The following is a 13,521-nucleotide window of genomic DNA, read 5'->3' as shown; positions in this document are numbered from 1 at the left end:
GGGGGTTGGGGGGGGGCGGTTATTGGCCTAAAATGACTCATTACACCGCTGTAGGCCAAGCTTGGGGCACAGAAGCTATGGGGGTTTTGAAGGGAGAGGAAGGGATTGAAAAGTGGAAATACGGAGCGTGTTTGGAGAGCTGTGGTTAGCTGCACAGGGGACGAGGATGTGGGAAGGCAGACCTCAGGATTTCGCTTTGGATGGTGGGATCCAGGCAGCAAAACCGAGTCCCGTCCCTGCACATCCTGCCGGTCTCTCTCACCCGAGCCGTGAGGGATTGCCACGCAGTGCCCAGTGCCTCACGCTTTCTCCTGACCCACGTGGCGCCATGGGGTCTGGGCCACTTCCCCTTTGGTGGCCGACCTCTTTTTGTTCTCCTGGGGAGCACTTCTAGGTGAGGCGGATGCGTCCCTATGGGGAGAACTCTTGCAAAGTTTCTCGCCAGGCTGAAGGGACCTCCAGAACCCTCTCCGTCAACTCAACCGGTGTCCCTCACGGTACACTTCCTGTCAAGGCACAGACAGCCTCAACGCCCTGAGGGTCTAGCTCAAGCGCCTGTCAGTCGAGAGATCTGTCATCTGCAGAAGGGAATCCCTCAAGCCCAAACTGAACACAAATATACAAACAATAACTTCCTCAAGAAGACAAGACAGATTGGCCTGGTCCCCTTCCACTCTTACCAAGATGGCGGCCCACCCCCGGCTAGGCAGAGGACAATGAGATCTTTACTTCCAGCAGAGGTAGCAAAGGGCCCCTGGAAAAGCACTTAGCCAGCAGACTCTTATCTATTCAAAGTCGACTCCATGCTTAAAAGCATGAACTCTGCATATCTGCACTCAAATCCGAGCTTAGCTACGCTACGCCCTAACTGCGCGAGGCCCGGCAAAATAGTGTAACCTGTCTGTGTCTCAGTTTCCACGTCTGCAAGGTGAAGAATACTATCCACCTCATTGAACCAGCAGGACGATTACACAGACAGTTTATATAAAGGACTTAGAACACTACTCGGCCTATAAGGGTTCAAGTAGTGTTATTATTACATTATTACCTTCATTAGTACTAATCCCGGGTTGTGTTATTTCTAGATGCCTGGATTGCAGTTGATGTGTCATGGCATTAATGTCAGAAAGAATTGCTGTTCTCTCTCTACGCGGTCTTACGTGCCTTTGCTCTTCATCGCTTCACAGAAGCACAGAATCATCTAGCGGAACGTGCTCTTAACGCAGTTCCTAAACTCAAGGTCTCTGATGGGCTCATTTCTACTGCCACCAGGGTCCATAAGCGTGTATATTTGTAATACGTCTCTTGAAGGTTTGTATGTTCCCAAAGTCTGGGAAGGAAAACTGACGTGGGGAACGGAGAATTCATCTCCGTGGCCACCCTAGAGCTCAGATTGAAAGCTGGGGGGTGGGGGGGGGGGAGGGCCAAGTCAAAAGCTCCGAAGTACAACGTTCATACCATGAATCTGAAAGGGCGGGCAACAAGGAGTGAGAAGTCAGAGCTGTAGCGCGGCATATTCTGCCCACCTAAGGGCTTACATCTGATTTTTAAAAATACTAAGCTGCCCAAAGAAACGCAGCTCGGATCCGATTCTCCCTCGTGCTGCCCCTTTATCATCTTTCTCAGCAGCAGCCCCTGTTTGAAACCAACGACCCGTGTTTTCGAGCAGTCTGCAGAGGTGTGCCCCTGAGGTGGTACTTTGGTTACCTGCACTCTGGCCTCGGTGAGGTTCACCCGGCGGGCGAGGTCCTCTCGCACAAAGGCGTCTGGGTAGTGTGTCCGCTCAAAGACGCGCTCCAGAGCCTGCAGCTGGCTGCTGTTGAAGGTCGTCCGGTTCCTCCGTTGCTTTCTCTTCTTCTTTTCCTCGGAGTTCAGCTGGTCATCTGGAGCAGAAGAAATTGATGCTAAGGAGCTAAAGTCATGTCGGAGTCCCCAGGTACACTCTGGCTGAATATCTATGGTAAGGGATCATCGCATTCGCTCACATTCTTATCAAAGTGTTGGAACCAAATGCCACTTTCAGGGGGCAGATTCGGGCATCGGCGCTCTTGAGTTCACAAGCCGACTACCCCCAGGGAGTTCTGATGTTTGGCTGTTGCTTCTAAATCTGGGACCAGACCCGAACCGACAGGGAGACACTTCTTGCACGTTCCTCGAACCCTGTTCTGTCAAAGATGGCTAAAGGAAAATCTTACTCCTACCCATGATCCCTAGACTTCTCTAGAGATGAGGGAAGAAGGGTGGATTGCTTTGGACCTTATTTGCCTCATATTATGTTCATTCATACAATTTCACAACCAAGGAAACCAACTATTCCCTGGTTCCTTCTCCTCAACATACCCACACAAACACAAATGCAGAGTTACGGAGGGAAAAAATGTGTTCAAACTGATTAGAATGATTCCTGTTTTACCACGCATTCTCCCAGAAACCTCAAGTCATTTCTGACTGCATCTGCTCTCGCTAAGGCTGGCTAGGGAGGCCTCAGCCTAGTTCGAGGATGGTGCTCCAACACCATCAACCAAAGCCAGCATCGGCTTGGGACGTGCCCTAGGAGAACACAAGCACGGGGAAGAGTACTGAAAGATCTCTGAAACAGTTTCACCCCAAACTGGAGTTCTAGGGCCCTGAGATCTTAGGAACCTTTGGAGAATCGGGACCCCAATTTTTCACCTGTCAAGATCCCCCCTGCCTTGTTTTCCGCTGAGTTCTCCCAAAGGCACCTTGGCAAACTCATCGCCCAGGATGCTCTTGGAAGTAAGAGGGTAGCATGCTCCTATCCTGCCACCTGACACAGTCCAAGCAGGAATGACGGATGTGTGAATCCAAGCGGAACACCTGTTGTGCTACCATGACCACCATCCAGGTGAGGTCCAAACCACGGTAAAGGCCATGTAGTTCTCAGAGGTGCTGAGGCCTAAGACACACACTCTGCCTGAGGAACTGGACTTACACTTCCAATGGTCTTCCCCTAAGAGTCTCGGCCCAAAGAAAACCAGGAATGAGTGGGAAAGCGGGGCTTGGGCACTTGCTCCACGTTCGGTAGAGATTAGCTCTCAGCCAGTTTTATTTCCAACATGTGAGGTTGGAAATCCTGATCCTCTCTGACCATAAACATACAACCCACTCAAGAAAGGGACCAGCATGAATCATGATGTCCCAAAGAAAAGTGATGCCTACCTGAGCTATAGCATTATGTAGATTTGGGTGTGCATTCAAAGCATAGCTTGAATCCAAGAGCTCCTGGCCCAGATCTCTGAGCGCCTGACAACTGAGGCCTCTAAGTGGTTTTGATCAGAGTTTTCATGAGTGCTGCCTTCCCAGAATAGATACTTGGGGTAGAGACTGTGCATTTCCCCCGGATATTTAAAGCACCCGGATAGAGTAAGTACTTGTTGCATTTGTTTTCAAGGAGAATGTGAAACTTTTCTTGTCTTTAGAAAACTGTTACTGTTGAAAGAAACCACATGATCCCAATCCCATTCTTCCGGCGAACAAGGTGCCGACACCCATTCTGTCAGCTTCGGGGTTGTGATTCACAGTTGACCACCTCCCTGGTTTCTTCCACTCGTGGTACCCCAACCAGGAGCCCTGCTTTGAAGATGCTGCTGTGACATTTTCAATAAGAATGTCAGACCAGTGGCATCCTGAGAATGAAGCCAATCTATCGTGACCTCTGGGATCTATCAAGGCCGGGAACATTCCACCCAGCATCCTGTTTGGCTACCAGCAAAACCCATTTGCAATTACATCTACACTAGAATTCACACACCTGGGGTCAAACCGCTCTCAGCGGCTGCCTCACATCTGTGTTCTCCTTCCTATTAAATATTGGGAGGCTTTCCTGTTGGTCTCATTCTCTTTCCCAAATCTCTTTGTCTACAGTTTGATCTGTCTTGCACTTCAGTTCTCTCTGGGTCGTCTAGGCCTTTTTCACAGTGCCACCATCTGGATTTCATGCTCCTACGAAGCCAAAGTCCGGGGGAAAAAAAATCCTTAGTTTCCATACCTGCCCAGGACGGAGACCAATTAGACCCTCGGCTATTATTCTTATTCCTATCAAGGAAATCCCTTCTTAAGCCAATCCCATGATCTATTTCTTCCCTCAAAGAAGTCTTCCTCAGGTATAACCACAAATTCTAAATCCTTTCTTCTGCTTTGTGAGCCTTTTCTTTTTGTGCTGCCACACTCTGATCAAGAACAAGGGTATTTTGCGTTTTGTTCTTAGTACTACAACCTGCTACATAATCTCTTGGTAGTTCTTTGAAATCGTCCACTGTTCACTCAAATTCTACCGACTGTCCACCATAAACCACCAGCTCCCCCGACGTGGGAGTAAGGGAAGTGGAGAATTATAGTTTGTGACACAGAATAAATAGCTATGATGGCCTGAAACAATTCCAGCAAAAGTTTCCCAGTGAATGTTCTTGTTGTTTTTAACAAATGAAAACACCAGTCCAGATCACGTCAAGGTGAGAAAAGACACACAAATAACAGGGGTCCACGGACTCTGGATCTGGCAAACGTCCTTCAAAGTGCAAGGATAATGGAAAGAGACACTGAGTGGGCAACAGAGACAGCTTGAGCGGCAGTCCTTGGCTCGTCTGTCTTTGCTCACTATCCACAAGCTGTGCGCTCCCTGTTTTCCTCCAAGAACACCGAAGACAGGACCCAACACGGTCTCCCGGGCAGCACAAGAGGAAACGTAAACATTGCAGAAGTTCACAAATGTGGGGCATCTGAAGGGCCTGTGATAAGCTCTTTTACCAGATTCTGGACTCCGGTTAAGTAGAGGGGAGAGAATGCAGTGTATTTTTATCACTGCAGGTAAATCATCTTTCTTGTAAAACCAGTTGCTTCGAAAGTTGATTTTGATACCCTTGCTGCCCAAGGATACTGATGTCCGATCGGACTTCGGGAAGCATATCCTGTTTTGAAATTCTGAAGTGGGTAGGAATCACCAAGCTGCAGAATAACCACAGAGGACACGGACGGATTCGTCTCAAAATCAATATTTCTATTCCAAGGTGTTTATGGATTTTATGAAGGATTCTGTATTTTTACGTATGCTGTGGATGACTAGTAAATTGCAAGTATACAGTTACTGCCACGATTTCTAATAAAAAACTTGGACTCACGAGTCATAAAACATTGGCACCAAGTGAAGCCAGAGAAATTGCCTAATTCAACCCCCTTATTGTATAGATGAGGTAAACGAAGGCTTGAAGGATGAAGTGACTTACCCCAAATTACACTACCAGCTGTGACTGAGCCAGAGCTAGAAGCCAGGACTCCTAATTCCACTCCAGTCTCAAGTACAAATGACAATAGTCATGTTGTATGAAGCATCAGAGATATAAATAAAAACCCCTATTCTGGGAAAATTTTCTGGGGAACACAGGTTTTTCCATATGAGCTACATAAAGAGGGTCTAAGATAGGGGCTGCATGTGTATCACATGTTGTCATTCCTATCAGAACATTTAAAAATGTAAACAGTCTCATCTAGAATAGCTACTTTGATCCAGATGTTCTTGAATTTTCTTTTTCAATGGCTTCTATAAGTCCCTGCCTCATCAATTAAACATGTGCAGGGGGATTTTTGCACAGTAGGAAACTCCGTCTTCCATCTTCTCTCCACATCCATATTAGCCCTTCTCTTCCTTTCGTTCTGGGACACAGTTCAACATCTCTGCTTCCTGTGGCACATCCCAAATGTTACCTCCTCTAAGACTTTGCTGATAACTTCTATCCATATTGATCTCTCCATTCTCTTAATCCCCACATATATTTTAGTATACTACCAAATAGTTTGTTTTAGAGGGGGGAGGGGGGCAAAGAGAGAGAGAGAGAGAGAGAGAGAGAGAGAGAGAGAGAGAGAGAATCTTAAGCAGGCTCCACGTTCAGGGGTGAGCCGGACTCAGGGCTCAATCCCACGACCCTGGGATCATGTGCTGAGCCAAAATCAAGAATCAGACACTCAACCAACTGAGCCATCCAGGCTCCCCTGACCAAATATTTTTTTAAAAAATTATGGTTTCATCCTTTCTGTGTAAATGTTTTGTCACTTCGAGGCACTCATATATTCCTGTAGAAAAGGTATAGGGTCCCTTGATAAATGGCATGACAATAAAAACGTAAGAGTCGGGTAGTAATTGTAGCATAGAAGCAGTCTCAGAAAATCAGAGCTTTGGTGATTCATCTGGTTTTAAACGGCTGAATGATTTCTGAATTCCAATTATTTTTTTTAACAGCCCATAGCAAATAGGCTAGCAAATAGTAACCATTTAGGTTAGGTTAGGTTAGGTTAACAGTCTCTTTTGTTTCTGGATCACCTTACCGGTGGAGGAAAGAAAACATTTACCGTTTCTTTTTCAGATAGGTCAGTCGTCATCAGATCTAGACCTGGGAAAAATCTGCGTGCTTCCGATTCCTTTGTAAGTGCAGGAGTTAGTCCTTCATTTTTATTCCTTACTAGAAAAGCAGCTCCGAGATAAATGAATGGTTTCCACAAGCGGAAGCACAGGCAAGAAAGAGGTACTAAAGGTGTCTGCAATGGATCAGGATGTTAGAACACTCCAGAAAAGAGAGCCCCTAAGTCCTAGGCGGGACGTCCCTTGTACATTCAACCAGTAGTTAAAGGGAACACCAGCTCCGTCCTTGGTTCTGGGCTGAAATTCACAGTGGACTCCACTTATGGCTGCCGGAGGCTCCCTGGAGAGAGGGTGGAGAAGACAGCTTGAGGCGTGAGGAGGGCCATCCTCAAGCAGAAGGGCCAGGCGGCACGCCGTGACCCCCCCCTCACTAGGGCGCCGCACGCACCACGCAGGCTTCATTAACTCCCAAAGACCTCGGCCCTCTTTCTGCCCCGCATCTGGTGGGAGATGCCTCGGAGATTCCAAATAGGTCAGCCAAATGTAATTTAAAGGTAGAGCAAAAACATATTTTAGGAATAAAATCTGAAGAAAAATGTGTTTCGTACGCCTGAGTCACATCAATTTGGAAAGAAATCTGATGCAAGAAGATAAAACGCCAGCTTCAGTAGCAGAAACCAACCACCACATCAAAGCGTGTCTTCTTCCTTTGGGTTGAAAACATGGCAGGCAAGCGGATCTAAAGAGCAGCCCGCTGATCATTTTATGGGCCTGGAAGAATGTTTTCAAAGGAACTTCCATTGCACAACAACTACTTACTTTAATGGGATTTGTGTGGTTCGGGCCCGGCAACCTTTGGAGAATTGAAGGGAAGTATAATTGCAAAAGCCACTAAAAACCGTTTAGCTTTTATTGCAAGGCCTATGAAAAGCAGCAAGATACAGCCGTGGTATTCGTTTGAGTTTCTTTGGTTACACTAAGCTGCAATTGCAATTGAGACAGCATCCTTTTAATACGCACCCCGATAGATGGCACATGGGTCACTTAACGGGGATGGCTGTTGCAGTGTGAGCTCAGTGCGTCACAACGACCAAAGCCAAATTTAGCAGCACATCTACACCTTCTCAAGAGTAGACCTGGTACCTTCCATCCCTGAACCCCAGCAACTGTCAAGAGTGCCCGGGTCTCTGCCAACGCAAGTGTCCAACGTGCAAGCTATTTCCACCTTAGGGTGCAGCTGCCAGACCCTGAACGTCGCGTGACGGTCCTTGATGTGTAGAGTTTTTTTCTTTCCTGTCAACTTGGCAAGTGCCACTCTTTCTTTTCAGTCAAGTATCAGTCCTAAACCCTAGAAATGAGCATGAAAACACGTTAAATGTAATTTTGGGGCCATCTGTCCTTTGGAGAATACAATACTTTTCTCATAATTCTCAATCATCTTATCTACTTTACCTCTCTTAAGACACTTTTCTGAAAAGATTCCTGACCGGAACCCCAATGAGACCCGATATAAAGCCAGCCTCCTCATGCAGTCCCATACTGGAACCCTAGCTTTCTTTTGGGACGAGGTGCATAATTTCCCCCTGCTGGCATTTTCCACGTGGCTCTGAGTTTATTTTATTTATTCACGTATTTCTTTTTTGTTCAAATTCGAGTTCGTTAACATACTGGGTCATCTTGGTTTCGGGAGTAGAACCTCGTGATTCGTCTCTTACATAACGACTCCTGAGTCCGATTTAGTAACCTCAGAGTGCAAAGTTTATGTTTGTACTCAAATGAAGCTCTTATCAATACTCAATAAATACAAATTAGTAATCAGGTGTAAAATATCCTATACTGGAATTATTATTACAGGAGTTCAGCTGCTGAACAAGTTACCTTCTCTTTGATGAAAAATAAAATTCTGGCTTCAGATATGTAACCTACTCCCAATGTCTCTGTGGACGAATCACGTATACACTTATTTTCAATTCATTTTTAGATGTCAAAAAAAAAACCCACTGAAAAATAAGAATGTTTCCATCAGACCCAACTAAACTGCCACTGGCAGGTGGGCACAGTGACAGGGAGCAGAAGTTGAACTGGCTTCGGAATCAAGATGACCCGTGCTCTCCCACAGGCCCTGCTACTTCCTGGCTGTGTGGCCTTGGGTAAGACCCCTCCCTTCTCTGAGACTCAGTTTCCAAAACAATAAAACGGAAGACCACCTACCTCCCAGGGTCATTTGGAAATGTAATGACCACACAGTAGGCATAAAGTCTGGCACATAGTAGGCATTTGGGAAGTGGTGGATTATATAGCTACTTCGTTACCCCTCAGAGACAGGCTGCTCAAAACCCCTGCTGTTGTTTCTTTTTTTCCTTCTGTTCACTGTTTGTTGGTATTTAATCGGCAAGCTTTCTATCGTAGCCTAACAGTGGAGAAAGCGAGAAAACCATTCACATGTGTGAGAGGGCTTCGTTCGTTTGAAGGAGGGCAGGACTGAGACCTAGGGAGCTTGAAAAATGAGCAAAAGCCTTAAAAAATCAAGATCTGAGACATGGTGGTTGACCAAAAATTGTACCATAGAAGTCATGCACAGACATTTGTCCAAAAAGCCTCATTCGGGACATGTTCTGTCATTAGTCAATCCTGGCTTTCTAACAAGACATTTTTCCTTTCTCACTTCAAATGTTGAGGAAACATTCAGAAAGCAGGCTGACTCTCCACTCAAAGACAGGGAAGCCATCGGTACCTTGAACAAGTAATCCCAGAAATGAATTTTAAAAAAGAGACAGACAGACAGGAAAAAGGAAGAAGGCCAAGGGCTAAAGCCAGGCTATGAAAATTCAATGATTTCCCAGCCTGTTTGCCTTGGGTTGACTAATTTGGTTGCCACATGTCTAAAAACACAAAACTTGGGTCATATTACTCAATATTTATTCAGTGACTTTTTTTTTTTTTCTAAATGTCTGAGCACTTTGGTAAATGCCAAAGGGATGAAAAGAAAACCAAGAAAGGCAAAGTTCTGGGAAAAGAGCGAGCTCTGACTGAGATTTTAAAAGCTTTCTAAACTTGCAGTATTCCAGGTGTGTGGTCCCCTTGGAAGTGCTGATGTTCCGAGCAGGATTACAAACACAGCTCTAGATGAGCCATAGGCTCCTGCCTTCTTCTGGTGCCATTTTTTCCTTTGTAGTGAGACTGTTGTCATCTTGTAAATGACACAACATCAATCTTGACATGAGCAGTAGAAATTGGTGCCTTCATGGGAGGTAACCACCGTGTATTGGTTTTTTTTTTTTTTTTTTGGATGATTCATTTTTTTTTGGCAATAAATTTTAATGGTTTTAAAGAAAAAGCTGGTTAAAAAAAACAGCTTTAAAAAAGCACAACTAAAAGCAGGAGGAATGAAGGAGATGTACCTCATTAATGAGGAAGCTCAGCTCTTGGAAGGACAGTAGCGATGGAACAACTCTTTTAGTTGGAGAAAAAGACAATTATGAGGCAATTATGAGGCATTTAAATACTTGAGAGCAGGGGCGCGACTCGTGCTTCCTTAACTTTGTCATCTCAAGGGTTCTCTCTCTCTCTCTCTCTCTCTCTCTATTTTTCACCTCAAGTTTTAACTGTAGGACAACAAGCCCACAAGAGAGAAAGCCATGGGGGACAGAGAATTCACGTTTCATTGCAATAAAAGACGGGGCCAAGGTAATTCTGTAACAACACCACATAGAGTAGAAGAGGGAGGCCGGAGAGAAAATAAAAGCCCCTCTCAGGTGTTGCCCCAGTCTTTGACATCAGACTAAGATGAAGACCGAAACATATTAAAATGGTCAACATAAGAGGATTGGTATTTTTAAATAATGTTTAAATGAAAGGAAATAAAAAATTGTCCTTCAAGAATAAGAAAAACCACACAGTGATATAAAGCTGAATGTTTTTTGGAGGAATATGCCACACCATAACATCGCTGCATTTCAAATTTCTCATCTGTCAAATGGGTCGTGTTGAGATATAAACAATACATGTTTTTAAAACTGTAATGATTAGGCATGCACATTTCCTTCTATTTTTTTTTATTTTTTAAAGATGAGAATTCTTTTTTTTTCAAATGTTTATTTATTTTGAGAGAGAGACAGAGACAGAGAGAGAGAGAGTGAGAGTGCACGCCTGAGCCAGGGAGGGGCAGAGGGGGAGAGAAAGAGAGAGAGAGAGTTGTAAGCAAGCTCCACGCTCAGTGCTCAGCACAGAGCCCATCCTGGGGCTCGAACTCATGAACCGTGAGGTCATGACCTGAGCCAAAATCAAAGAGTCGATGCCCAACCAACTGAGCCACCCAGGTGCCCCTTCTATTTTGTTTTAAATGCTACTATGGAGCAATTGTGGAGAGGGCTTTGGAGTGGCAATCAGGAGGCTCACATTCTACCCCAGCAGCATTCCTGGCCAAATCTGTGATGTAAAGCCTCGGCGGACTTACGGGCAAAGTTACAGGTTGGAGTAGGTGACTAAGATCTCTTTCAATTCCAACGTTGTGGGTTTCTACAATTGTTTTATATTTTCCATATCTTGCCCGATAGAAAAGTATGAATAATTGCTTATTTAAGGCAATGTCTGAATCTTGTCCTTTGTTGTTATTGTTGTCACATTTTTGTTTTGCCTTGTTTCGTTTTGTCTTTGTTCTGGAACATCCTTGGCTAGGTGTTATATTGGAAGAAGACTATACTGTAATTACCCGTGCCTGGAGAAAGCCCAGGTGATTGACCTGTTCCTCTATATCCAGAGCATACTGCAGAGGTCAGTCTCCAAGCTGGAATCAATGTGACTATTTTAAAAGAAATTTTAAAAAGCAGGGGGTCAGAAAGTGCCTGGTGGCTCAGTTAACAGTCTGACTCCTTCAGTCAGTTAACCAGCTGACTCTTGATTTTGCCTCAGGTCATGATCCCAGGGTCGTGGAATTGAGCCCCGAGTTGAGCCCCACGTCAGGCTCTGTGCTGGGCATAGAGCCTGCTTAAGATTCTCTCTCTCCTTCTCCCTCTACACCTCTCCCACTTGCACACTCTGTCTCTCTAATAAATAAATAAATAAATAAAATCCGGTCACCTTTAAGCACAGTCTAGAGAAAGAGGAAATCTGAGAGGTTCCTAAAGAGACAGCTATTCTAATCTTTAAATTTGCCAAACAGAAATGAGAATAACTGCTATTTCTTTTCTTTCTTGTACCGGCCTTGACCTCCTAACCACGGCTTAGCTAACCATGGCCTTGCTGAGAACACTGTCTATATCAACAGTGTTATTTAGGCTAATCCCAAAAGTGACATCACTAACAATGGTCACACTCAATCTTGACCTTCACAGGTTTTCACTAGCACCCAGTTCATTCATTTGAACAAATATTTACTGAGCATGTGCTAAGTGCCAGGCAAATAGGTGCTCTGAGAAATGTCGACAAACCCTTTCAAGAACTTCATCCCTGGTTTGGGGAAAGAAGTCACAAGTACTTGAAAAGTAAAGTGACAGTAACCAAGAGATATTCCAGGAGGGGTGGCAGCCAGCAGAGCCAATGATAGGCAAGGGAGGAGGGCAGAGACAGCAGCATGAGTGGTAGGTCCAAAGACAGTCTGTAGAGGTTTTCTCTGCCCTATGAAAGTCCAGCATCACTCTCTCAGCCACATTGTGACATGTCACTCCATCACCCTACTCTAGTTGTGCTGCAGACAGTGGTGACATTTTCCTCGTCTTTCATTTACATTCTTCTTTCACCTTGATTCTGCCTAACTCCACAAGCTTACCTGGATCCACTGACTCTATACGTCGATGGCTCCTTCCTTCTCCAAGCCTCAGTTTACCTGTCAGCAATTCACAAGGACCTTCTCTGATCACCAACCAAAAGCAGCCTTCCTATCATTATTCTCTGTCCAGCATCTGAACCATCTGCTTTACGACAACCCTTCTGACCATCTGTAATTACTGCTGCTGACTGCCTCACTCGAATACAAGCTCCGCGAGGAACGATTTCTGACTCGTTACCTGTAGCGTCCCGGCATCTGGCGTTAGTGTCTGGTACATTTTAGGCACTTTTCTTGGGACGACTGCATGAATATGTTAACCGTGCTTGGTGAAAATGCCTATTTGGCACAGCCTGATCGGTTCACATTCAGCCACCAAACCTGACAGCCCCTTCGGGGATGAGTCTCAGGTGAAGTCTCAGCACACAAATTTTCCTGAGATGAAGGTTTACTTCACTCTTTATAAGACACGTAAATTCCAAGAGCGTGTGTTATCCAGGTCTTGCACGAACTTCCTCCGTGCGAGACTTTGCATCAGTAATTAGCTCCCCAAATTAGAAGGCAAGCCTGGAAGGCGGGTGAGCCAAGCCTATAGAATGGAGCCCCCTACGTCTTGGCAGCCCCCAGTAAATGCTTGGCTTTGATAATGATGACCCGTATGGAATTATTGACCATTTTGGACATGCCCTGGCACGGTCATGTCTATGTGCCAAAAAATATGTTTAGCTTTGGGTTGTATTTTCTTCTAGTTAGTCATTTCTAGTCACTGTGTTTTCTGTTCCTTTTCACTGGCAGAGGAGCTTGGGCCAAAGCCTGGCTACTTTATTCTCTACCATACAGAGACATGACTCCCTGCCAACCACACCTAAACCTTAATTATACGGTGATTTCCTCTCCAAGGATGTGTGACTGTTTTAACTAGTAAGAAAGCTGATGCACTAAGGTCACATGAAGTTAAAAAAAAAAAAAAGTTTTGGGCAAAACACTCAAAACTCCATGCGGAATAATCTTAGTCCACTGAATCATGTCCCCTGTTGTTGAACAGCCCTAAAGAACTCCTTGTTAATAGGTGATTCTGTCCGCCTGGAGTGGAAACCTATGAGTAATCTATGTGTCACTGTGAGTCATGTCATGGCCACCACTTCCAACTCCCCATCATCTGAAAGTTGGCAAGAAGAATTCAGACTGCTCAACTCATAACAGGAAGAAGCCAGGATGGAGGAAAGACCTAATAACCAATTTTATTGATTAAAAAAACAAAAGATACCAGAAAAGGAGGCTAACCCAAGGTAAGAACAATGGCTTCTTCGTCGCCACTGAACACATTCTCTTCCTTGGCATCTGTTTCCAATGTGCCTCTGGCGCTAACACAGGTGCTCTTCCT

General features: G+C 45.1%; 1 protein-coding gene across 4 annotated transcripts in view; it reads right to left on the bottom strand.

The window, feature by feature from the left end:
• The window catches only part of PRRX1 (paired related homeobox 1), an 86,763-nt gene that overhangs the window by 19,886 nt on the left and 53,356 nt on the right, over window positions 1-13,521 (bottom strand). For all 4 annotated transcript variants that reach the window (XM_032591771.1, XM_030302611.2, XM_030302607.1 and 1 more), the window contains one exon: window positions 1,708-1,883. In XM_032591771.1, coding sequence (XP_032447662.1) covers window positions 1,708-1,883 — 176 coding nt within the window. The remainder of the gene's footprint in view (window positions 1-1,707; window positions 1,884-13,521) is intronic.

This window comes from Lynx canadensis, chromosome F1, assembly GCF_007474595.2.
Source record: "Lynx canadensis isolate LIC74 chromosome F1, mLynCan4.pri.v2, whole genome shotgun sequence".
NCBI classification, from domain to species: domain Eukaryota; kingdom Metazoa; phylum Chordata; class Mammalia; order Carnivora; family Felidae; genus Lynx; species Lynx canadensis.
The sequence above is the reverse complement of the archived record's forward strand: the minus strand, read 5'-3'. Positions and strand labels throughout refer to the sequence as shown.